Source organism: Phasianus colchicus, chromosome 12, assembly GCF_987193195.1.
Source record: "Phasianus colchicus chromosome 12, bPhaCol1.hap1.1, whole genome shotgun sequence".
Lineage (NCBI taxonomy): Eukaryota > Metazoa > Chordata > Aves > Galliformes > Phasianidae > Phasianus > Phasianus colchicus.
This window is the reverse complement of record NC_143447.1, coordinates 11,208,006-11,231,165: the sequence shown is the minus strand read 5'-3', so window position 1 is coordinate 11,231,165 and position 23,160 is coordinate 11,208,006. Positions and strand designations below refer to the sequence as shown.

Below are 23,160 nucleotides of genomic sequence, written 5' to 3'. Positions count from 1 at the left end.
TGGGCCCGCCCGTGGCCGCGCGGAGAGGCCCGCTGCGCTGGGGGGGGAGGCGGGGCCACGAGCGGGGCCGGCGTTCCTCCGCTGCGCCTTTGGGGCTGCCGCTCCCGGAGCGTGGCTGGGGGCCGTGGGGCCGACGGGGCGTTTGGCGTGCGTGACGGCTCCACTGAGCCCGCAGCCGGGCAGCCCTGGCCTTGAGCCCCAGCGTCGCGCTGCGGACTGTGCGCAGTGCCCTGAGACGCTTGCGAGCTTGGCTCAACCCGGGTGCGCAGTGCTGGAGCAGCAGAAGGCAAGCGCTGCAGTGAAGCATGAGTCCCGTAATTACGTCCTTCAGAAAGTGGTATCAGTCAGCGAATTCCCCCTTTGTTAGTTTTGGAGATAATTACGCTGCCTGGATTCCCTTCATTTCTACCAGCCTTTAGAAAAGCATTATTTCTGCCCCAGCTCACTGAATGCAGCTGGTAGACAAGGGGACACTGGAGAACAAGCCTGGACATTGCTGGGCTGCTGTGTTTGTCATTCACACAGGCACTGCGAGCCGGCCTTCACAGTTCTTTTCCATCATGGACACGTACTTCACACCTCAGCAAGCACCTCTCACCACACTGCAGGTCGTCATCACGCAGCAGCTTGCACAGAAAGCATTTCTGTGTCCTCACAGGCGTGCATTGGTGGCATTTGTTGTAGTACTGTGGATGAGCGCAGCATTCTGTGCTGCTGAAAACTCTTGGGGGGAAGAATTCGCTCTTCGTGTAGTCACAGTTCCATTACCACCAGATGAGTTTCATTATCATGATCACAACTTAGTGAAGTAGTGAAGGAAAAAGTTACATTTTTGTTAGAATTCACCAAAATTACATTTAAGGCAGAGATGCCTGATGCTGGCAGATTGGAGCACAGCTCACATCTGAGAAGTGCATGGTTTGTTCTGCTTTACGTCACCCAGGTGTGTGGGAGAGAAACTTGAGGCATTTGTCTAAGTAGTTTGGTACGTTCTATTAAAAAGCATACTGATTCCTACAGCTGAAATTCTTTTTCTATTATTTATGCACTGTTGCTACACAGTAACATGCTGGTAGGAAAATGCCTTTTAACTTCGGGCAACTCCACAGCTCGTTATAACGCAATGGAGGTGTCAGCGTGTTTTAACAAGCATCTGAATGGGGTGCACTAATTGTAAGGCAGGTCCTCCCCCTGCTCTGTATGGCCGGATACAGGCATGTCATGGAGGGCTGCTCCAAAAGTAACGCCTCCTATTTTATGATGTTGGCCCAACAATGGCAGAGGCGGATGTTGGTGGTATGACAGTGGAGGTTGAACCTTCCCGCCGATGTTCCATTACATTTTGCTGTCGTGCGACAGATGGCGGCAGAGGGGCAGTCTGACAAAGAGCATATCAGCACAGGGAGGCAGTGGGTGATGCATTTCAGCGGTGGTGACAGTGGATCACCTCAGCTGGTGCAGATTGTTGGGAGTGCGGCATGTAGGCTCTCATTCAGCGCTGGTGAAAACGCACACGCAGCTCATGGTGGTGGCTGTCTTGAAAAACTGTGTTTTGCAGCTGAGAATTTGCTGTATGAAACTGTTATTGTGCTCTTTGTATCTGTCATCGTTTCCATGGCAATAAATATGAGGCACTACTTTTGAGGTGACCTACGTACATGCAGAACCAAAGGATTTTTTAATACAATTTCTTCATAAAAGAAGCAATGAAAGGTCCCTTTGAACAAAATGGACCGAACCCAAAGGACAGTGATAGGACAAGGGGGAATGGTTTTAGGCTCAGGGAAGGAAGGTTTAGATTGGATGTCAGGGTGAAGTTCTTCACGGAGTGGTGAGGTGCTGGAACAGGCTGCCAGAGAGGTGGATGCTTCATCCCTGGGGGTGTTCAAGGCCAGGCAGGATGGGGCCCTGGGCAGCCTGGTGTGGTACCAGATGAGGAGGAATGTGGCCCTGCCTTGGCAGAGGCTTGGAACTTGATGATCCTTGGGTCCCTTCCAACTCAAGCCATTCTGTGGTTCTGTGACAGCAGCCACCGTGGACTCAGCATCACCTTTCCCATCCTCTCCGCCGTCACGGTGGTTTCACAGCCGCCTGACTTTCCTAAAGGAGACGATCTGGCTTTTGCAGGCTTTATTCTGCAGAGGACTGCAGCGCAGGATGGTGCCAGGGCCGCTGCCTCTTTTTCCCCTGCGTACAAGCACAGACCCTCCAGCACGCACTCGGCCCCCCGATCCTATTCCACCCGCACACCGACGCGGGCCGTTCCTCAGCCCTCCGCTGCCTCTGGGCGGCCCGGGCAGCGCGGGGCCAGGCGGGGCCGCAGCCACAGCGCACCTCGCCGCCCCGATAGGACCGCGGAGAGTCCCCGCCTCCGCGGGGGAGCGAGGACCGGCAGGGAGGGAGAGAGGGAGGAAGGGAGAGGAGGAGGGAAGATCGCCGCCGAGTTCCGCCTCAGCAGCCATGGCCGCGTAGCGTCTCCTCGGCAGCCGCGTTCGGACATGGGCCTGGCCCGGGCCGGCGGGCTGAGGCAGCGCGTCCCCGCGGCGGTGAGTACGGGCCGGGCCGCCGCGGGCACCGCTACGCGCCGTTCTCCGGCTGCGGCGGGCGCCCTTGGAGGGGGCCGCGGGCCCGCCGTGCGGAGCGGGGCGGGGGGGGGCGGCTCTCGGGGGGCGGCGGGGTGCGGGGCCGGGCCGAGCGGAGGGAAAGGAGCGGGCGGGGGCCCCAGCGCTCAGCCCCGCGGTGACCTTGGGCGGCCGCAGTCCCCGGCCGAGGCGTGAGGGGCCGGGAACGGGCGGAGGGGCGGCCGGAGAGGCGCTGTCAGGGCGGTGCGGCGTCACGGGTTGCTGCGGGCCGGGCCTCCGTGCGGGGTGAGCCGCTGCGGGAGCCGGGGCCGAGCCTCCGTCAGCGAGCCTCCGTCACCGCCATGGCACCGGCTGCTCGCAGGCCGGAATTCGGTATCTAAGGGCATAAAGATGCGTCTGTTTTTACTAAGGTTGAAGAACTTTCAAGCTGAATATATAAAACCTAACTTCTTTGTTTTTAAGTTAACTTCATAGTGCCTTCCTCCCCTCCTCCCTCCATTAAACGCTGAGCATACTGAGAAATCCTTTCAGTTCCCCAGAAGGAGCTGTTCCTGTGCACTGCTGTGCTGCCAGGCCACAGGCACCCCTGTGACACCCTGCCGGGCGGCACGGCCAAGGGACAGCAGTTGGGGTGCTGGGTGTGAGCACCAGGCCCTGTGCCGCCTCTGCACACCACACTGCAGAGCTGAGGCCTGCGGGAGCATAGGAGTCTGCATGGAAGTTCAGGACCTCACAGAGAACACCAGCACTTCTCCCAGTCCGCGGCACGGTGCACTGCCTGCAGTGTAACTGCTTCTGCGCGTCGCTCTTGCTGCTGTCATTCCACTTAAAGCTTACTCACATCCGTAGTAAAGCAGGCATGGTAATTAGAGGTAGAAAAACCTGTTACCAAGAGGTATGCTTCCCCCGTCCATGTAAAAATATTCGTTTTAAGTATTCTAAACGTCCCTACATACCCAAACATGATTACCATTATATTTTTGGGATGTTGGCCTCATTTTTAGCTTTCCTGAGACTGAACAAGGGGCCCGAGCTTCAGCTGGGAATAGATCCATGGTTTTGTCTAATCTTCATTTTTAAGGAAAATAGTTGGCAAACCTGAAATAGGTTGGTTGCTCTTCCTCACAGAGTTGACTAATAGCGAATGTAGCTGTCATGGCTTCTTCAGTCCCTTGTTTTATTTACAATTTTATCATCCAGGTTTGTTTTCTTATTGAATAAGGAGATGTTCTCACTTCTCATAGGTATATGAAAGGTTCATTCCTCAGTGTTGTATTGATGCAGTGACTGTAAGCGTGGAGGGCAGTGGAAGGCAAAAGCGAGACTAGTCAATATGTGCTAGCCCAGCAAGAGTGTATTCTGATAAAATTCATGCAGTTCAGATAAGAAAGTACTGTTCATTGTAACTCTTGTAGTGGGATCAAACACACCTACACCAAGTTCTGGTGCAATCTCCAGGTGTTTCACTGCTGTTAACTATTCCTAGACACGTTTCTCCTTTCTTTTTGCAATTATTTTGCTGGACAGAGCATAGAGAACAGGTCAGTTAGGAATCTGATCTGTGAACACCAAGGTTCAAAATCAGCAGGTTATGTTTTTGTATGAAGGAGTTGATTATGATTCTGAAATCCTAAATTCTTTGCAAACATAAAATATCAGGCCAAGGAAAAGTTTTCCTTAAATGGAAGTGAATTATTGGTAAAGAGCAGCAGCATTTGACTTCAGAACTATTCTTATAGGGGAATTGATGATAGTATAGATAGATAAAAAGATAAGATACAGTGGACAAAAGGAATACTTCGGAAAACTTCTGGAGAGTATAAGTAGTAAGAGCTTATAGAATCCTATATGATATTCTATACAATGCAATAAAAGTACACTCATGCCCATTTGCAAAAATTGCCACTTTTTGTTTCCTCTTTGCTTCTTTTGTGGAGGAGACAACGACTGACGAAAGTATGGTACCCCTTGTCTGCATTCCTGCATACTAATCCATGTATTTGTAAGTGCCTGACCACAGATCAGTGTCTCTCCAGGTGGGTAGCAATGCCTCATGCCCCCATGGGAACGGAGTCAGGCTGAGGATCAGCTGAATACCCAGCATCATCTCTGAGTTTTAACCATTGTGTTCTAGCAGCATTGTACCCAAAACACAGTGGTAACAGCAGATAGTTTCTGCTAAAAAGCTGCTAAGAGGTCATCTTCTACTTAACCTACAGGAAGATACTGCCTGGTTGTTACTGTGTCACAATTTTAATAGATGTTGCAATCGAAAAGAAGCCTAATGTAATTAAGAATGCTATTGCACTGGATCATTATTTTTCCCAGTATTGAATAATAGAGAAGAGACCCAGATATGCTCCCCGAAACAGCTGGTTATTATTTTCCTATTGCTACTTTTTTTTTTAAGAATAACACAAACTTTAGTTTGGATCAGCGTCACTGTGAGTGGGAGGCCTTTGTTGGTCACTAGCTCTGGCTGTCTCAGAGATGTGTTCATTCAGGTTCTGTTGTTAGGGTCCTCAGCAACTTGAGCAACATTGAAAAGTTTATCTTTGTGAATCTCCATCAGCTCACAGACTGGTAACTGCTTTGAAAAATAATATAACGAGAAAGGTACAAGCATGCATTGAACTGCAGGAGAAGCCTGAGGAGTTTTAAGGGTCTGTCTGAACAGCCAGCCCTGATAGTGGGCAGTTAAGGAGCTAACTTTTCTTCCACAGAGAAGAATGAATTAGAAGCTGTAATTAAAAACTTATATTAACATCTGATACATGCTGCATGTAATTCCATTAAGTAGGCTGTTGAGAACTTGATTCCCTCCTCCCCCCCCCTTCCTGAAAGTATTATTTCTAATCCATCCTAAACTCATTTTACTGCAGCATGATGTATGAGTTACAGAGCTTTGGCAGGTCAAAGAGTAATACCACATCCATCAGCTGCTGTGGGGAGCTGCTCATCTTCTGAAAAAGGTGTAAAAGTTTCTCCAGGTGAGGAAATAAAAGTAAGTTTAGTATTGTGTTTGGCAATTTAAAAACCTTTAGTTATAACTCTAGTTAATAAGAGTGGGAAAATATGGAAAGACAGTTTTTGTTCTCAGCCAGAACTCAGATGCATCTCCTATCCATTCATTCTGCATTTGTAGAAATGAGGTTCCAGAAGAGCTGCATTATCAAGGTGTGTCAGCAACGCTGAAAATTTTGCAGGCACCTTCTGCCTATCATTAAGTGGCTCTCATCTTCCACAGTCTTGTTTTTTCCTCATATACAGTAATGTTAAGTTCACATCTTTTTCAGAAGATTTATTTAGTTATATTCTGACAGAACTCAGCCAAATTTTGCTACTTAAGATTAAGAAAATACCAATTACATAACAGCAAACATTGAAGATATATTTAGAAAGGACTTAGAGCTTCAAAGAAAAAGTCTATTTGCAGTTCGAGGTTGCCAGTTAAATACGTGTTTTGAAGGTAGGATTAGACGTGCAGAGCTAAGATCTTAGCACAAGTGAAGCCTTTCCTTGTAAGTCTGCAAGATTATTTAAAAAATGGGTACATCTTTGCTTTAGACAAAAAATGTGTTTAGATTGGGAAGGTCCTTTAGTTAGCAGTTGAATGTGCTTTGTTTCATTTCTACTGAATATAGAACTTTTGATTAGTTGTCTGCTTTGTTTTCAGCAACTAAATACCTCCTGAAAGTTAAAGCTAAGCATAGGCACGTCATAGGGGATAGGGAAGATGCATGGGGCATAGGATGGATTAATTTGATGTGCTAAAATTAGTATTTGAGGATTTTATCATTTACTTCCTAGAATTATATGGAATGCAATCTCCTAAGGAAGAATTTTTGACAAGGGTTTTAAGTGTGGACAAATGCTTTGTAATTGGAAAGTTAGCACGGGCAGCATCTGTGTCTCAACACTGTGTTACCTAGCATGGTGTGCCATGGGAAGGCCATCCTCTTCCCCTGCCATCCACAAGGGCTAAAATAGCTTCCTGTATAGATATGCAAAGATTGTAGTTAGACTGCATGCATGAGACTTAGTGGACTGTGTCCAGTTCTGGGCTCTTCAGTTTGAAAAAGACATGGATCTCCTAGGAGGAGTCCAGCAGAAGGACACAAAGATGTTTGAGGGCCTGGAGCATCACTCTGTGAGGGAAGGCTGAGAGACCTGGGTCTGTTCAGCCTGAAGAAGAGATGAGGGGAGGATCTGATTAATGTTTGTATGTATCTAAAGGGAAGTGGGGGACAAATGGATGAGGCCAGGCTCTTTTTAGTAGTTTGTAGTGATAGGAGAAGGAGTAATAGCCTAAAACTTGAACACAAGAAGTTCCATACAAGCGTGCAGAACTTCTTTACACTAAGGGTGATGGAACACTTGATCAGGCTGCCCAAAGAGGTGGTAGAGTCTCCTTCTGTGGAAATATTCAAGCCCTATCTGGACATTGACCTTTGCAACCTGTTATAGAGAACCTGCTTTTAGCAGGGGGTTGGACTCCAGGATTTCTTGAGGTCCCTTCCAGCCCCTGCAGTTCTGTGATTTTGTGACTGCTACGCACAGAATGTCAGGTGAGAAGATTTAACACTCTCTTCTGGCCATTCTGCTTACATGTGTAGCCATTGCCTGGGAGTACTTCCTAGAGGCCACAGAAAGCAGCTGTACCTGGGAGTTCAACACCTTCAGCATGGCCAAGATGTTTTGAGCAGACTTCAGTCTGCTTTAACCTTTCTGTGTCTTATCAAGGCATAATGAGTCACCTTGCCATTGGTAGAGCATCTGCATGCAGAGGTCAGTGTTAGGCTCATCATATGATGAGTATCCAGCACAAATTTCATGGTACAGATAGGCCAGATGGTTTCTGAAAATATATTTACTGGCTTTATAGTTGAATAAACTTGCTGGATAGATGAGTTTGAACATTCTTAAATCAGCATTTTCTTCCTCCTCCTTTTCCTTATTCTTCTGCTTGTATTCTTGACAAGTTACCTAGCATTGTTTCAAATAATTCTATCAATTGAGAAAGATTAATTTGTATTGTTACCTATTCAGCCAGTCTTGCATGAATAATACATGCAATAGATAGAAGGACTGTTATGAATGATTAACATTTAAATAGTTGCAATTTAAACGTTATTCCCCTCTTGGCAAGGAAGGTTTGGGTGTAGGAGGGAACAGGGCTCCTTCAGCCTGGAGGGGAGAACGCTCCACAGAGACCTCGCTGCAGCCTTCCTGTGCCTCAAGGGCGCTTACAGGCAGCAGGGGGAGCAACTTCTTACACGGTCTGGTAGTGACAAGACAAGGGAAGATGGTTTTAAACTAGAAGAGGGGAGACTGAGGTTAGATGTGAGGGAGAAGCTCTTCACTCAGAGGGCAGCGAGGCCCAGGCGTGGGCTGCCCAGAGCAGTGGGTGCCCCATCCCTGGAGGTGCCCGAGGCCAGGCTGGGCGGCCCTGGGAGCTGAGCTGAGGGGAGCACAGCCCATGGCAGAGATTGGGGCTGCAGGGCTGTAGGGTCCCTTCCCACCCAAGCTGTTCTGTGATTCTATGATTCTTACCTATTTATTTATACTCCTGGAATTGTTTTTCACTCACGCTTTGTGCTAGAAATGATTGTCCAGAGTAAGAATCAGATTTTGTTTGTTTGTTTAAATACCAGCATATTTCTATAAGAAATGCTGGTTATAAAGCAGTAATGTAGATTAAACGCCAAAGACATAGGTGCCAGCATATTAGAGTAACATGTCACCAGGTTGTAGTGGGCCAGATCAACCGTTGGAGCTGCAAGTGATTGCCTATGCTTAATTCACATTTAGAATCATTAATTATAATTTACACTTTAACTGTGCATTCCAGGTTGTTTTATATTTCTGTTGATTGATGTAACATGAGCTAGATTAGGCAATAACCACATACAGTTCACTATAGTAACTGTATTAAAATACTTAAGTATAATTGGGCTTTTTTTTCTTTTTTTTTCTAGAAAACTACTGGTAGAATCTTGTAAGAAAGGAGGTAAATAACAACATTAACATGCCTGCTGTGGCATCTGTACCTAAGGAGCTGTATCTCTGTACTTCATTGAAAGATCTCAACAAGAAGACAGAAATAAAACCTGAAAAGACCAGTACAAAGAGGTATCTATGTTTTAAGTGATTTGGAATTAACTTTACAAAATACATCTCTCAGGAGCACGTAGTAAATAGAATTTTGATACCTATGCAGGTTAGATTGTTTCCTTATGTATTTGGCAAAATATTTTTTTAAAAGTACTTTTTCCCATATCACAGCATGCTCTTTCAATACAGAAGACTTTAAATGAGGCTAGAGAACAAACTGGCAAAGAGAAACATCACTTAGAGGGAGCCCGATTCTAATTCATATTTAGTGAGGTCTTTGTATTATGATGGTAAAAACCAAACAATATATGGGCAGAGGCTGTGAACACTTAAGATGGTATCTTTGAATTAAATGGTGTTTGGAGACAAACCAACAATCACGTGCCTTACACCTCTTCTTTGATTTCAGTTATGTGCAGAGCGCCCTTAAGATTTTCAAAGCCGCAGAAGAAAGCAGATTGGACCGAGATGAAGAAAAAGCTTATATCCTGTATATGAAATATGTGGCTGTTTATAATTTTATTAAAAAGAGACCTGATTTTAAGCAGCAACAGGTATAAAAACCTTCTGTCTAACCTTTTCTGCATTAGTGGTAATTCTAGAAGTACAGAAAATTATACTTACACACATTCAAAGGATTACACTGATACTTGCCTCACATACACTGACATTTCTCCTTCCTATTTTTGACAAGGCTTTTTCTTAATTGCTTTTGTAGTTTGCTCTTATCATTTACACATAAAAAATATTCACATCTATTTATGCATCTTATGGAAAGCTAATCCTCTCATCTTTTCCATTCCAACATCTTTTGGGACAGTACTAAGGAGTTGGGGATTGTGGAGTGTGTTTCTTTTATTCAAGTCTCCTTCACTGAAAATGCATGAATTTGCATTTTTGCTTTTACTTCTGCAACTAAGCTCATGTTTTACTGAGCAGAAGTGCCTTGTTAGTATTAGTGCTATAGATCAGTGTTATTTACCAACTCATATTTTACTCAAAACCATACCTTTCATTGGCATTATCATCCTTACAATACAGTTTTTCTATAGATTAGCTATTCTTGATATGCACAGAAGTAGGCATCATTAAGTTGTACTGTTAATATGTGGGCTAATGCTTGTAATTCTAGGATTATTTCCATTCCATTCTTGGGCCTACAAATATAAAAAAAGCTATTGAAGAAGCTGAAAGACTCTCAGACAGCCTTAAACTCAGGTATGTGAATACAATGGATGATATTGTTCAATAAACCTGAAGCCTATGCATGCAGTTTCAGGCTTTCATTGCTATATAGTAGTAGAGGATTGTGCTTGCAGTATCACCTAGATACCTGAAATTACTGACAGCTTAAATAATTTGTCTACAATAGCATGCTTTTATGGATTATTTTTTGTCATCATGTATTCCAGTAACTTGCCACTGTTTGTGTTACAATTCTTGGTGACTATGATTTATTGATAGCGTTTCCTAGTTTTGTTTAGCAACTCAAAAAGAAACCATAAGATAAACTGTATGTATGTTAGGGCAAATCAGGACCTTTTCCTCCTCCTTTTCATCACAGTCCTCTGGGACCAAATACGCCTTACCGTATGGCTCAGTCATCAAGATTGTTACAGTCATCAAGATTGTTAGTTCCAAACACTTTCTGTTTTGTGGAACACTAGTAACCCTCATCTCAGTTGTGTTGATATAATAGAATGCTCTCTAACAACATTGTGACTTATTATAAAAGCCTGAAGTTGATCTAAAAGCTGTGGTTTATGGTTCTGTGATTGTTCTTACAAAGGCAAATGGCTGGAAGGTTAACTTTCAAGGCTGAAAGGAACACCTTCTATATGCAAGACTTAAGTTCACAAAAAAATTTGCATGTGATTCTTGCATAGATGTCACTGTAGTCTCAGAATTTGAAATAAAGAGCAGGGAAAATGGTTAGGGCATAGCAGAATTGTTATATCAACTTACACCCTAACAATGACTGCTGCTATACAGGTAGTTCTGATCCAACTCCTCAAAAAAAAGGAAGTTCAGAGAACTGAGATAACTTTCTAACTATTACTATTATCTGCTCTGTTGCAAAACCACATTAAGTACCTTGGGTGACTGTTATAGTATATGGAAGTTTACCTGCAAGTGACCAGTTTCTACTCCTGTTTCTATGAAATGAAGAACCTATTGCCTTGAGTGACAGTGAGTTTAAGGAATAAACTGTAAGGTTTAAGAGTAATGGCTGTGGAATAGAATAAGAAAGTCATCCCAAGAGCAGGAAAAACAGTACATGCAGTCATGGAGGAGAATGGGGGTTTGTTGAAAGGAGCGGGTGTTGGGGAGTATTTCACCCATCCTCCCCAGGGCTTGCTATTGCTGGTGGTAATTAACTAAGGCTAGCTTACTATATATATATATATATATATATATATATATATATATATATATATATATATATATATATATATATATATATATATATATATATATATATATATATATTACGATACTGGAGAGGGGAAAAATAACACAACACACTTTTGTTTTCACAGATATGAGGAAGCTGAAGTACGGAAAAAACTTGAAGAAAGGGACAGACAAGAGCTGCAGAACAAGCAAGAACCAAAAGATGATGGAAAGAGTTCAGCCAAAAGCTCATCAGAAACTACAGCAGATTGCAAAGGAAAAAGCCAAAGGGTAATTGAAGATATCTGCGAATTCTCTAGTTCAGTTACAGCTTTAATCTACTGTTTGATATTTATTAGCTATCTCCAGCTCAGAATCATACTGCATTGTTTTGATGTGGGTTGTTTTTGTTTAATTAATTTATGCTCCCCACTACCTTCCCAAGGAAAGCTCAAAAGGTTGAGTCCTAGCAACCTTGAAGTCTTTCTTTACAAGTCTGTCTTAAGCAACTTCCTTTTGCTAGACTTCTTCCTGTGGCATAGTTTGACCAGTTTAAGTAGGTCTTAATTTAACTTACTGTTTTTTTTCCCCCTCCTTAACAACACAGATCAATGGTGAGACGAAGCATTCACTGGAAAGAAAGGATCAGACTGAGAGTTTTAGTGGTAAGAGAATGTTTACACAGGCGTGAAAAAAGTCTCCATACACCTATGCACTATTGCTTTTACTGCTGCAGTCCTTTAAAGTTATTTAACTGTCAGAATATTTGGATAAAATTTTGCTATCCTGTATTTCAGTAATAGCAACTTAGTGATAAAGCTCTGTATTTACATCTTCATTACTTTTCTTGTACTTAGAAAGCTGACCTGAGGTTTGTTTTGTTTGGGTTTTTTTAGTTTAATAACTAGAGTGATCAAAAAAAATGTCTTTTCAACTGATATGAAAAAAATCTAGGCAAGGCTGAATCACGTTAGCTTTTTCAGTTAAATAAGAAATTCCCCCTGCCTGTCCCAGTCCGCTGTTTTTTTTTTCTTGTAATAAATGTGAAAATGTTCCTCTTCAGCTGAGAACTCTAGAGAGCATCTGCAGTATGTAGCTCATGAGTGCTTGCCTATATAGCTTGTTTTAGATGAGACTGTGACAAATTAAACTCATTTATCACCAAACATCCAGTATTGTCAAATTCAGCAGGTTAGCTGTTAATCACTACAGTAGTGGTAGCAAAAAAATCAATCTGCTCTGCAGTGTCTCAGCTCCATGGCTTTGTTGGAAGAACGTGTGTTAACATATTCTATACGCTTTTCTGTTCTATGTCATCTGTTTGCAGTCTTGATTACTCCAGAAGTGATGATAGCTATCTCCATTTACATTGTAGCTTTTAGCATCTAACAGCTTTTGTATTTCAAGGAGCAGTCACAGCTGAGAAACTGTTCGCAATGATGACAGACAAAAGCATTGAATTGATTATAATGGATGCTCGGAGCTTGAAGGACTACCAGGAGTCCTGTATTCCAAGATCTGTCAGTGTCCCAGAAGAAGCTATCAGTCCTGGGTATGGAATAATGTTAAATGGCAATAAAACATTTGATTTCTCTGAATGAGTGTTTCTTGCAGTCTCTTAAAAACAAAAAACCTAACTCTACATTAGAGAGATCATATACTTTTACAGCTCTTACACTTTAGTTTCAGGGTCCCTGATACATATGAATTGTTGACATCTATCTGGACTCTGTTCTTGCATATACCAGTTTAAATACAGAGAGCATATATTTTATCCAAGCACATAAATGTACATGTTTCTGTGTATTGTTGGACAAAGTGTTGCTTGTGCATCTGTCATTTAAATGCATATTGATACATTTCAGAGTTACTGCTAGTTGGATTGAAGCTAGACTCCCAGAGGATTCTAAAGATCCATGGAAGAAGAGAGGACACTTTGATTATGTTGTACTGCTGGACTGGTTTAGTTCTGCAGAAGACTTAAAGCTAGGAACAACTCTTAGGAGTCTGAAAGATGCACTTTTTAAGGTTGGCAAGTTTCATATTTTATATTATTTCATCTCAATAAATAAGGAGGTCTTAAATCACCTATAATTGCAAAGTATATGAATGACAATGACATTCTAGGTAAACATGTTGGTTCTGTTTTCAAAGACTGCTTATTTTAATAGAAGCATGGACTGAGGCTTTACTTCCCCCCGCTTATGCTGTAGTAGTAGAAATAATTCTACTGTTAGAATTATTATATATAATATGTATACACTGCAAGGAGCAGAATGATTCAACTCCCCAACAGTTAGCTGGTAAACTTTAAGTACAAACATAGTTCAGGCAGTTCTCCCTGTTTACTGCTTTACAGAATAGTTCCTAACCTCTGTGCCTTGTTCACGTTCTTCAATATCCTTCGATACTAAAGGCCTTGGGAGGAGGCTGAATGGAGTCTGAACTCTGAAGGGCTTTTCAGAAAGTTAACACGATGCTTACCAGCACCCCTAATCACTGAGCAAGCTTGCTAGATAAAATGCTGAAGTAAATGTTCAAATAAAAATATTTTTCTGCACAGAGGATTGTCACTTGAATAAGTGGGTCTGTGTTGGAAATATGTGGGCCCTGTTATGGGTAGAGACAGGAACTTCAATGCTGGGAGTTCTCCAGACTCTTCCCCAAAGTGGTTTTTGCAGCCAGTTTAATTCTTATCTAAAAGTCTCAAAAGTAACTTCTTATTTTAATGACTTGAAATAGAAACTTCAACAACATAGTTAAGATTGAAAAGCTTCCACACTATGTTTAGATTATTTAATTTCAAGCTTTTTTTTTCTTACAGTGGGAAAGCAAAACTATACTGCGGAATGAACCTTTGGTTCTAGAAGGAGGCTATGAAAACTGGCTCCTCTGCTTTCCCCAGTACACAACAAATGCTAAAGTAACTCCACCCCAGCATGGCAGGAGTGAAGCACTAACTGTGTCTTGTAAGTATCAAGATGTCTGTAACTAACATACGTAACATCATTCAGTTGTGTTTAAGATGGCCTTGCCTTGGGCTACATCTCTAAATCGTAATTTGAGTGCCTGGTGGAACTTGACGATTACTTTGTTGTAAGAGCTGTCTCTTGTATTTTCTCCCTTCTATCCCAGTGGATTTTACATATCCATCTCTGGAAGAGCCAGCTCCTGCTCCACCTGTAGCCCCTATAAAGCCTTCTCCAACAGAAGTGGTCGAAAATGAAGAAACAGGAGCTAATTTGGAAGAGAGATTAAAATCACTGAACAGACCAAGTATAGAAGGTGCTACTGTTCCAAAACCCAACAGCTCATTTGTAGTTAATCCAGCATCGATTACAAGAAATATCCCTGAGGTAAGCTGTGCTCCTTTCTTTCAAATTTAGTACAAGGTTAATCTATCACAAGCAGAAGCCTAAATCCACAGAGAGATGTTCTTGGTATTTGTTTAAGCCTTGAAAACAAGAACATCAGTGTAGAGACTATTAGAAGTTTGTGAAGCCATAGTGAATAATCCACAGAACTTTATGAAGCTGAGTATACTTGATGCAATTTCTGAGTTTTTGCTGAGGATTTCTATATAAACATAGCAGAAAGTAAAAGTCAGCAGTTGCTCATTAATTCAGAAAGTCCATAAGTAAGCTTTTCTAATCAAAACACACAGATGATGAAACAGGAAGGGCAGTTAAACCATGACTTACCTTGGCTACTCCAAAGCTCTCCTTTCCAGCCACTGTATCTTCCTTCAAACAGCAGAACACTTAGGTGGTATGTATCTCCTTGTCTAGTGTGAAAACATGGAAACTTGTTTCTTCCTCTCATGGATATGGAACTTCCTAAAAACACCTTTGTAGAGCGCTTACACTAAAATAATTTACTTTCTTTGGCAGACAAGGCTAAAAATACCAAACTCTTTGCCTTTTTAGATAATTCCTTTAACATAGATTTCAGTTAACAAAGACCTTATTTATTTTCTTCCTTGAACTAGACTAGTCCTTGTTCTTTCAGAACTTCTGACATTAAAGCAACCTGCTCTCCTCCTTGAGCAGAAGTCAGTCTTAAATACCTCTTCCCATCAGGCACACCTGCCCTAATTAGGTGACAGAGCATGTGATTAAGAGCCATGCACAAATTAGGCTGCCTGATTGCCCTAAAACATTCACCTTTGAAAGCTCAAGAATAAAGACCCAAATTGCAGTAATGCAGTGCTTAATGCTGTGCTTAATGCTGTGCTTAATGCTGTGCTTAATGCTGTGCTTAATGCAGTGCTTAATGCTGTGCTTATGGTTCTTTAGGGCTTGTTGACTCTTACCTCACATCTGGAAGTCAAATGAATAGCTGATTTTACTAAAAAGCATCTGAATTACCAGATCTACTGGAAATTGAAGGTTGATTCTCTGTCTGGCAGATATCAACTTTTTATGATCTTTATTCTTTTATACATCTGACTTAGAAGTCCAGCCAAGAGAGCACCAGTAGCTGTAGTGAATTGTTCTCCTGTGCTGTTCTGTTACAGGTTGATCGTTCTAAAAAGCCTTCCATAAAAATACCTGATGATAATAAACCAAAATCCGAAAGTACGCCCAGTGACAGCCAACCTATTGAGAATGGCCGCGTGGTTCCAGACCGGTCCACAAAGCCATTACTTGATGCTAAGAGTGTTCTAACAGAAGAAGAAAAAAGCCGTGTGCACGCAGAAACTGCTGCCCTGATGGAGAAAAACAAACGAGAAAAAGAACTGCGGGAGAGGCAGAAGGAAGAACAAAAAGAGAGACTCAAGCGAGAAAAGGAAGAACAAGAGCAAAAGACAAAGGAAGAACAGAAAGAAAAGGAACACAAAGAAAAGCAATCCAAAGAGGAGAGGGAACAGAAGGAGAGAGACGAGCAGATAAAAAGAGAACAGGAGGAGAAGGAAAAAGAAAAAGCACGCAAAGAAGCAATAGAAGCAAAAAAGCAAAATAAAAATGAACTAGAAGGCATTGATGCAACAAAGGTTGAGACTGACAAGATATCTGTAGAAAGAAGAGAAAAGGGCACTCGAACACCAGATACGCAGAGACGTGCACTGGGTGATGCATCTCCAAGCAAGGTCAGTGAAAAACAGAGTGTGGAATGTTTGGGATGATTGCAGTGCCTTCTGAAGTGAGATAGCCAGTGTGAATCTTAAATATATACACTATTGGAATCTTATTTAGGCCTGCTTTTTTTTTTAGGCCTGTTTTTACATAAACGTACAGGAGAAAGTTGAAACCAAGAATCAAATAGTTTCACAGCACAGCTTAAACTGGCTCAGTTCTTCCTTGTAGGTGGGCAGTGTGGAGTCTCCATAAGATCATAAAAATTACATCATGAAGGTAGAATGGATGGTTCACAGTCTGCCATCCTCTGTTTCAAGTCCTGAGCCATGGCAGCACTTTCCCTCACACCACTCTAGTAACATACACTATAATGGAGTAACAAATTCTTAGGACAGAATCACGTTACCACAACAAACTCTATAGTGCCCCCAGCTGCATGAACAGTGATGTAAAGGATTTTGTTAGTACTGGAAGTGAAGTAAGCACCAATCTATTGTTTTTGCTGAGAACAGCCCAGTTCCAGCTCTTGGGGGGGTTATGTTTTCTTCTTTCCTCCAACTCATGAAAAATTTGCGGAATTTCATTTTGATTGTGAAAGAATGATCTGATCCTGAGAAAGGAATCATTTATGAAGTTAGCTTACTGAAACTGATGCCTTCAAAAACATTTCTCAAGAAGATGTATTGGGGTATTTCTTTCTCCCTTAGCAATTGTTTGTGTAATGGAAGCGCTCAAAGGAGCCAAAATGTCCCGGACAACCTCAGCACAGTCATTCTTGAACTTTTGTTTTACTGACAGGGCGACTTCACGTAATCCTGAAATCTGTCCATAATAAAAGAAATTCATAATCTTGGATTTATGCTTTATCTATTCAGGGAGAGGCTTTATCGCAGAGAAAAGTACAAACAAAAGTGAGGAAAAAGTCTTTATTTAAAAACAAAGTAACAACCCCACAGCTTTTAATGGGGAAAATAGAGCATGTGGAACCTAAGCTCTTGAAAGTACTAAGTCTGTCTTACATAACACAACATTCAGTTACAAAGGCTATTCCAAAAAATCACTGTATGGGCTAGTAATACAAAAAGTGATGTGTAGATAGCTGCTGCAATGACTTCATTTAACAGCAATGAGAAAAGAAAATTTAATTTTGCTTCTTCCCTATTTTGCTTTATCAGCCTTCTTTACTGACAGCCTAGATGAAAATTGAAAGCCTTCTCTCAAAATCTTTTACAGCAAACTGAGGTTAAAGGACAACCAGACAGTGGAGCTCAAAAGCCAGGACCCCTTAGAGAGGATTCTGAACAAGATACTGAAAGACTTAAAGTAAATACACTGTGTTTCATGTAGCCAAAAACAAGCAAGTGCAGATGCTTTGTGATTGTTATTTCATGTTAAATTCTACCTCACTTTAATTTTCAAAGTCATAATCTTAAGAAAAGACTGTGCTATGTTCATAGCTGTTAGAGTTTCTTTTATTTTGTCATATTCATCTGCAAAAAAATTGTGAGACTGTCATTAGAAATTTTCACATGCTTCTGATGGCATTAACAAGTGTTCCACACTCATTTGTCATCTCATGTGTATTCTGTTGCATATTAACTGGGAAGGAAGAAAAGATCTTCGCTGTGTGTTTAACAAAAGCACGTATTTCTAACAAAGTGGCTTCACTAGGGGAGGAATGGAGTAGCCAGGTTATTGCAAAGCTGAATTGTCTTTTCTTTTTCCTGGAGCATGTCAGCATATGGCTTTTGTCTAGGCTGAGTGGTATGAAATGGCAGTACTATTTGCCATTTTTAAGTCCTACAGTGAGTTGTGTTTTCAGCTACAATGAAGGATTTCTTATTGAACAGTTTTGCATTGAATCATGCAACTACATGGGGAAGTCACAAGCAGCTTGCTGCTGTGTAGGTAACTGTACATGCCTTACATTTCTCCTGTTTTTATTAGTCTCAGCGGGAACCATTGATCAGAGCCCGAAGTGAAGAAATGGGGAGGATAATACCAGGACTGCCTGAAGGTTGGGTAAAGGTAACTTTCTATTCTGATGTCATAACCAAGCTGCTTCTGCAATATCCCAATGCTTTTCAGTTGTCACATTTCTAAGTCAGATCTTTATTTTTGTCTCTTTAGTTTCCACATGCAGTTGTTTTCCAATTTTTTTCTGAATTTTCTGTAATGAAATCAGGGAAGCTCATGAGCTGATTGTAGTACTAAGGAGTTTCTGTTTAAATGCATGTTGGTGAAAGTGGTACCTTCACATTCACAAGTGGTACCATCACATTTAATCCGTTAAGTATTGAGGACTACTGCTCCTTAGTGCTTAAGAAACTCATGTATTGTTCCTGCAGCGCTTCATAAATGGATAGGCTTCATAATAGATCTCTTTTTTTCCCTCCCAAAGTTTCTGGATCCAATCACTGGAACCTTTCGTTACTATCACTCGCCAACAAACACTGTTGAGATGTACCCACCAGAAATGGCTCCCTCGTCCACACCTCCAGCTACTCCACCAACCCGCAAACCCAAGCCACAGCTGGCTGCTGAGCGAGAACGAGAACACTCCAAACTGAAGCGCTCCTACTCGTCCCCAGATATAACCCAAGCCATTCAGGAGGAAGAGAAGAAAAGAATTCCTGTAACTCCTGCAGTCAATCGTGAAAATAAGTATGTTTGATAACTTACATCCCAACTTAGGCAATTATAGCATATAGGACGATTTTGCCTTTAACTCACTGAAATCTGTATTTTCTAAGTAGACTTGAAAGAATACAAGAGAGTTTTTCTTTGTAGACTTTAATGCATGGGCAGATATCTTTTGAGAGTTCATGTAATTATTTATTAACATGAATTTCAGGGATCACAGTATCATTGGATGACAATTGCTTTTTAGGTATTGGCATTTGTGTTAACGCATTAAATGCCAGTCTTCTGGCATTTTCAGTCCGTGAAATAGTGTGTTTAATTTTTAAACGTGAAGAATTAGCTGTTAATTATATAGTAAATTTAAATAAATAAATGCTGACTTAGCCCATACCTCGGCCCAATTACAGGCCAGCATATGTAGGTTCGTCACTGTTTCATTAACTTGTCTTCAGCACCCTAAGTGATGTCATTGGGGGGACCTTGCGCTCGGATGTTTCGCCACCTGTGAGGGAAGGTGGTTCTGGTGGATTATGTGCCTGGTTTTGTCAACTGTCAGACTGCTAATAAATAAATAAATAAATCCTTCTTTACAGACCAGTCTATTACCCTAAAACAGAAATTTCAAGACTCTCTGCATCACAGATTAGGAACCTTAATCCTGTGTTTGGGGGATCGGGACCAGCTCTTACAGGACTTCGTAATCTAGGGAACACTTGCTATATGAACTCCATACTACAGTGTCTGTGCAACGCACCTCACCTGGCTGAGTACTTTAACAGAAACTTGTATCATGATGATATTAACAGGTAACAACCTCATATTCTCATGCTTTTATTTACAAATGAAGGATAATAAGTGATTTTTTTAATTAACAATTGTAAAGTCAGATTAATAGAGCTGGAGATTTTTTCCAAAGATTTCTCAGAATTCAGCTGTGGGCCAGAATAGGCTTTACTGGGCAGTCTGAACTAAATTCTGCTAAGTGCGTTCATAGATAAGCGTTGGTTGTTTTTAGCTGATTGCAGTACACTTACATAGCAACTGGCATAACAAGCTGGGAGTAGTGATACCTTCCATCGGACCAGTATTGAATATTTAAATTATAACATAAAAGTAGGAAGAAATTTCAACTCAGACTAACAGCTTTTTTGTTTTTATCAAATCTTTTTAATTGTATAGGTCCAATTTCCTGGGGCATAAAGGTGAAGTGGCTGAAGAGTTTGGAGTAATAATGAAAGCTTTGTGGACAGGACAGTATAAATATATCAGTCCAAAAGACTTCAAAATTACAATTGGGAAGATTAATGACCAGTTTGCAGGATATAGCCAGCAAGACTCCCAGGAGCTGCTTCTCTTTCTAATGGATGGCTTGCACGAAGACCTCAATAAAGTAAGCAGTATGCATTACAAGTCGTAGATCTGCTAAATATTGATGGCAATAGTGGAAGGAACCTGTGGAAGATGGCTATCCTGATACATTTGAATGTCATTCATATATTCTTCCTTTTTTTTTTTTTAATGTACGTTAATATATGGCTAAGGTATTCCAACATCTGTTATACAGGCTGACAACAGGAAAAGATACAAGGAAGAAAACAACGATCATCTCGATGACCTCAGAGCAGCAGAACTAGCCTGGCAGAAGCACAAACAGCTCAACGAATCCATTATTGTGGCACTCTTCCAAGGCCAGTTCAAATCAACAGTGCAGTGTCTCACATGTCACAAGAAGTCCCGGACCTTTGAGGCTTTCATGTATTTGTCCTTACCGCTTGCATCCACCAGTAAATGCACACTGCAGGTAAGGTGACACTAGAGACAAACATTAAAACATTTCTCTTTGACTTTGCTATGACCCTGCCCGGAGAGGTTGTGCAGTCTCCCTTGTTGGACAGGGATGTGGTCCTGGACAACCAGCAGGAGGTGGCCCTGATGGCCTCCAGAGGTTCCTTTCAATTCCATTCTTTAATTCTGTGCTCAGCCTCTTGCCAAAGGAGTTTTCAGTGTTCCAGCTTAATTTACACCAACCTGAAACAATGACAGATCTGAGTCTATTACTGTTTAATTCTTCTAAATTAAAAAAAAAAAGGATCATAAGTATTTTAAAACACAAGCAGGGTGGAAATATTGAAATCACAGTGTCAGAAAAGACATCTAGTATTTGCTCGGTCACACTATAAATGTTTTGTGCTGTATTTTCTTTAAATATTGTAGGCATACTATGAAGATCTGGCAAACAATTAACACGTGCAGTAAAACTTTCACAGGTAGATTTAACTCCATTTTCATCACCTGTGTGAAACATGGTGTGCAGATAACAAGCAAGGTGCTGCAAGTTAACAAGCAAATAGGAAATAAGCATTTCAACTCCGTTATCTTAAATACCCGTCCTTCACAATCCATACTTGTTGTGTTCTCTTGTTTTAAGGAATGCCTTAGATTGTTCTCCAAAGAGGAAAAGCTCACCGATAACAACAGATTTTACTGTAGCCATTGCAAAACTCGAAGGGATTCCTTGAAAAAAATAGAAATTTGGAAATTACCACCTGTGCTTCTCGTGCACCTGAAACGGTAAGTGAAATAATGATTAGTGGAAATTAATTAGGATGAAATAACCAGGATTTGATGAAGATTGGTTGTTCTAGTGCAGTCATTCACTATTTTTGATTGGAGAAAGTTCCAGTTGAATTTCCACTTTCATTGACACAAGAACTGCATTTTCACCTGATGTCTGATTTACTGGGCTGTTTTCACAAAGCACTTCTACAAGCAATTTCTTCTCATCTATGCTCAGAAGCACATGTGTGAGCATAAGCTGTTTGTGAAACAGTTTAATTTTTAGTTGATACCATACCTGGGTTAAAAACAGGGAAAACTCACATATGGCTTAACATGTGTGCTTCAATAGCTTGTGAATGACTTGTGACTTATAACAATGCTTTTTAATCCTATAGATTTTCCTATGATGGAAGATGGAAGCAAAAGCTTCAGACCTCTGTAGATTTCCCATTGGAAACACTTGACCTTTCACAGTATGTTATTGGTCCAAAGAATAATTTGAAGAGATACAATCTGTTTTCAGTATCAGTAAGTAATTCACATTTCAAGTCATGCAATCTTTGCGCTAAGACTTTATTTGCAAACATAGAGACCAAAAGAACTTATGTTCTAAAATGAATGATCAGTATTTAGTTTAGAATCTCATATTCTACTTCATTTTTCTTGACCAGGTAAGAAATGGAAGCTTTCAAAGCCATCAATTTTTCCTTCTCTTTTTCCATTTACAGAATCATTATGGTGGGTTGGATGGAGGGCACTACACAGCCTACTGCAAAAATGCCTCAAAACAGCGCTGGTTTAAGTTTGATGACCATGAAGTATCTGAGATCTCAGCATCATCTGTGAAATCCTCAGCTGCATACATTCTCTTCTACACTTCTTACGAACAACGAGCAGTGGATATGGCCACATAAACTAATATGGGTTAAGAAAACTGTTTTTCTTTTTATAAGAACAAAGTAGTTATGGGAAGGCAAATGAACATGCAAAGCTATGGCAGATGTAGTCATTAAAGTTATGGGGATGGTTGCAGCAGCTTCTCTGCAAGCAAGCTCTTTATGGTCAGTACTACTGCTTAAATGAGTGATTAATAATGCTTGTGGTAATACTGCCATCTGTGAAACCATTTAAAGCATACTTTGCATTACCATTTATTAAAAAAAAACAACTATATTTTTAGTCTGCTCCAAAATCAAATTCTAGCTTAGTCATCTGAACTCTATTAACAAGTAGTTGAAAATGTCTAAAATTCCCAAGGCATATCTTGATTTTTATCTTCATTCTTTCACTGTTATGGCCTTTTCACATTTCTAACCTTAAGCTTGATTCTACTGTGAATACTCTAGAATGATGTAAACAGTTAGGAATGTAAGTGTACATATTGATTGCATACTTGCACATCAGAACTATGTATATAATAAAACGTTGTCCTTTTTGTGAGAAACTCTAAAACTCAGAGGATTGCTTAATTTGCCAGCTCTTAAGTAACTGCAACACAACTTATTTAAAAGAAAAAAAAGCAGAGCTGTATTTTTTTGTTAGCTTTTGTCAATATTTGTGCACTTCAGAGTTACTTTAAACAAACAAGACTTTCCTTTTTAATTTTTTTAATATAAATTTTCATGTATACATGCATTAAAAACCTTAAGAAATGATTTAAAAATATATCCTGTTAAACATATGTTTGGGTTTGTTTTCATTCTCTGCTGGTTTTGTAAGGGTCAGGGTTCTACAAAATGACAGTCTGAGTCATTCACACAGTTTAAAGGCTCTTCAGATGAAGAGACTGC

The 23,160-nt window shown here is 41.1% G+C and overlaps 1 protein-coding gene across 5 annotated transcripts; it reads left to right on the top strand.

Annotated features, from left to right (window-relative positions):
• Positions 1 to 50: 50 nt before the first annotated feature.
• USP8 (ubiquitin specific peptidase 8) lies at positions 51 to 23,051 on the top strand. Of its 5 annotated transcripts, none has more exons than XM_031587664.2 (21): positions 51 to 2,546; positions 5,465 to 5,572; positions 8,561 to 8,714; positions 9,106 to 9,250; positions 9,829 to 9,914; positions 11,237 to 11,381; positions 11,698 to 11,755; positions 12,498 to 12,642; positions 12,956 to 13,118; positions 13,915 to 14,059; positions 14,226 to 14,446; positions 15,607 to 16,179; positions 17,402 to 17,491; positions 18,116 to 18,196; positions 18,570 to 18,832; positions 19,405 to 19,617; positions 19,991 to 20,201; positions 20,376 to 20,612; positions 21,240 to 21,382; positions 21,766 to 21,898; positions 22,099 to 23,051. In XM_031587664.2, exons 3-21 carry the CDS (start codon positions 8,611 to 8,613, stop codon positions 22,282 to 22,284), a joined length of 3,342 nt encoding a protein of 1,113 aa, XP_031443524.2. In that variant the 5' UTR covers positions 51 to 2,546; positions 5,465 to 5,572; positions 8,561 to 8,610; the 3' UTR covers positions 22,285 to 23,051. The 5 variants fall into 5 exon arrangements, with proteins under 5 accessions (XP_031443524.2, XP_031443525.2, XP_031443526.2 ...); XM_031587665.2 differs by having other exon boundaries at positions 5,465 to 5,586; XM_031587666.2 differs by lacking the exon at positions 5,465 to 5,572 and having other exon boundaries at positions 53 to 2,546; positions 12,501 to 12,642.
• The last annotated feature ends 109 nt before the right edge of the window (positions 23,052 to 23,160 follow it).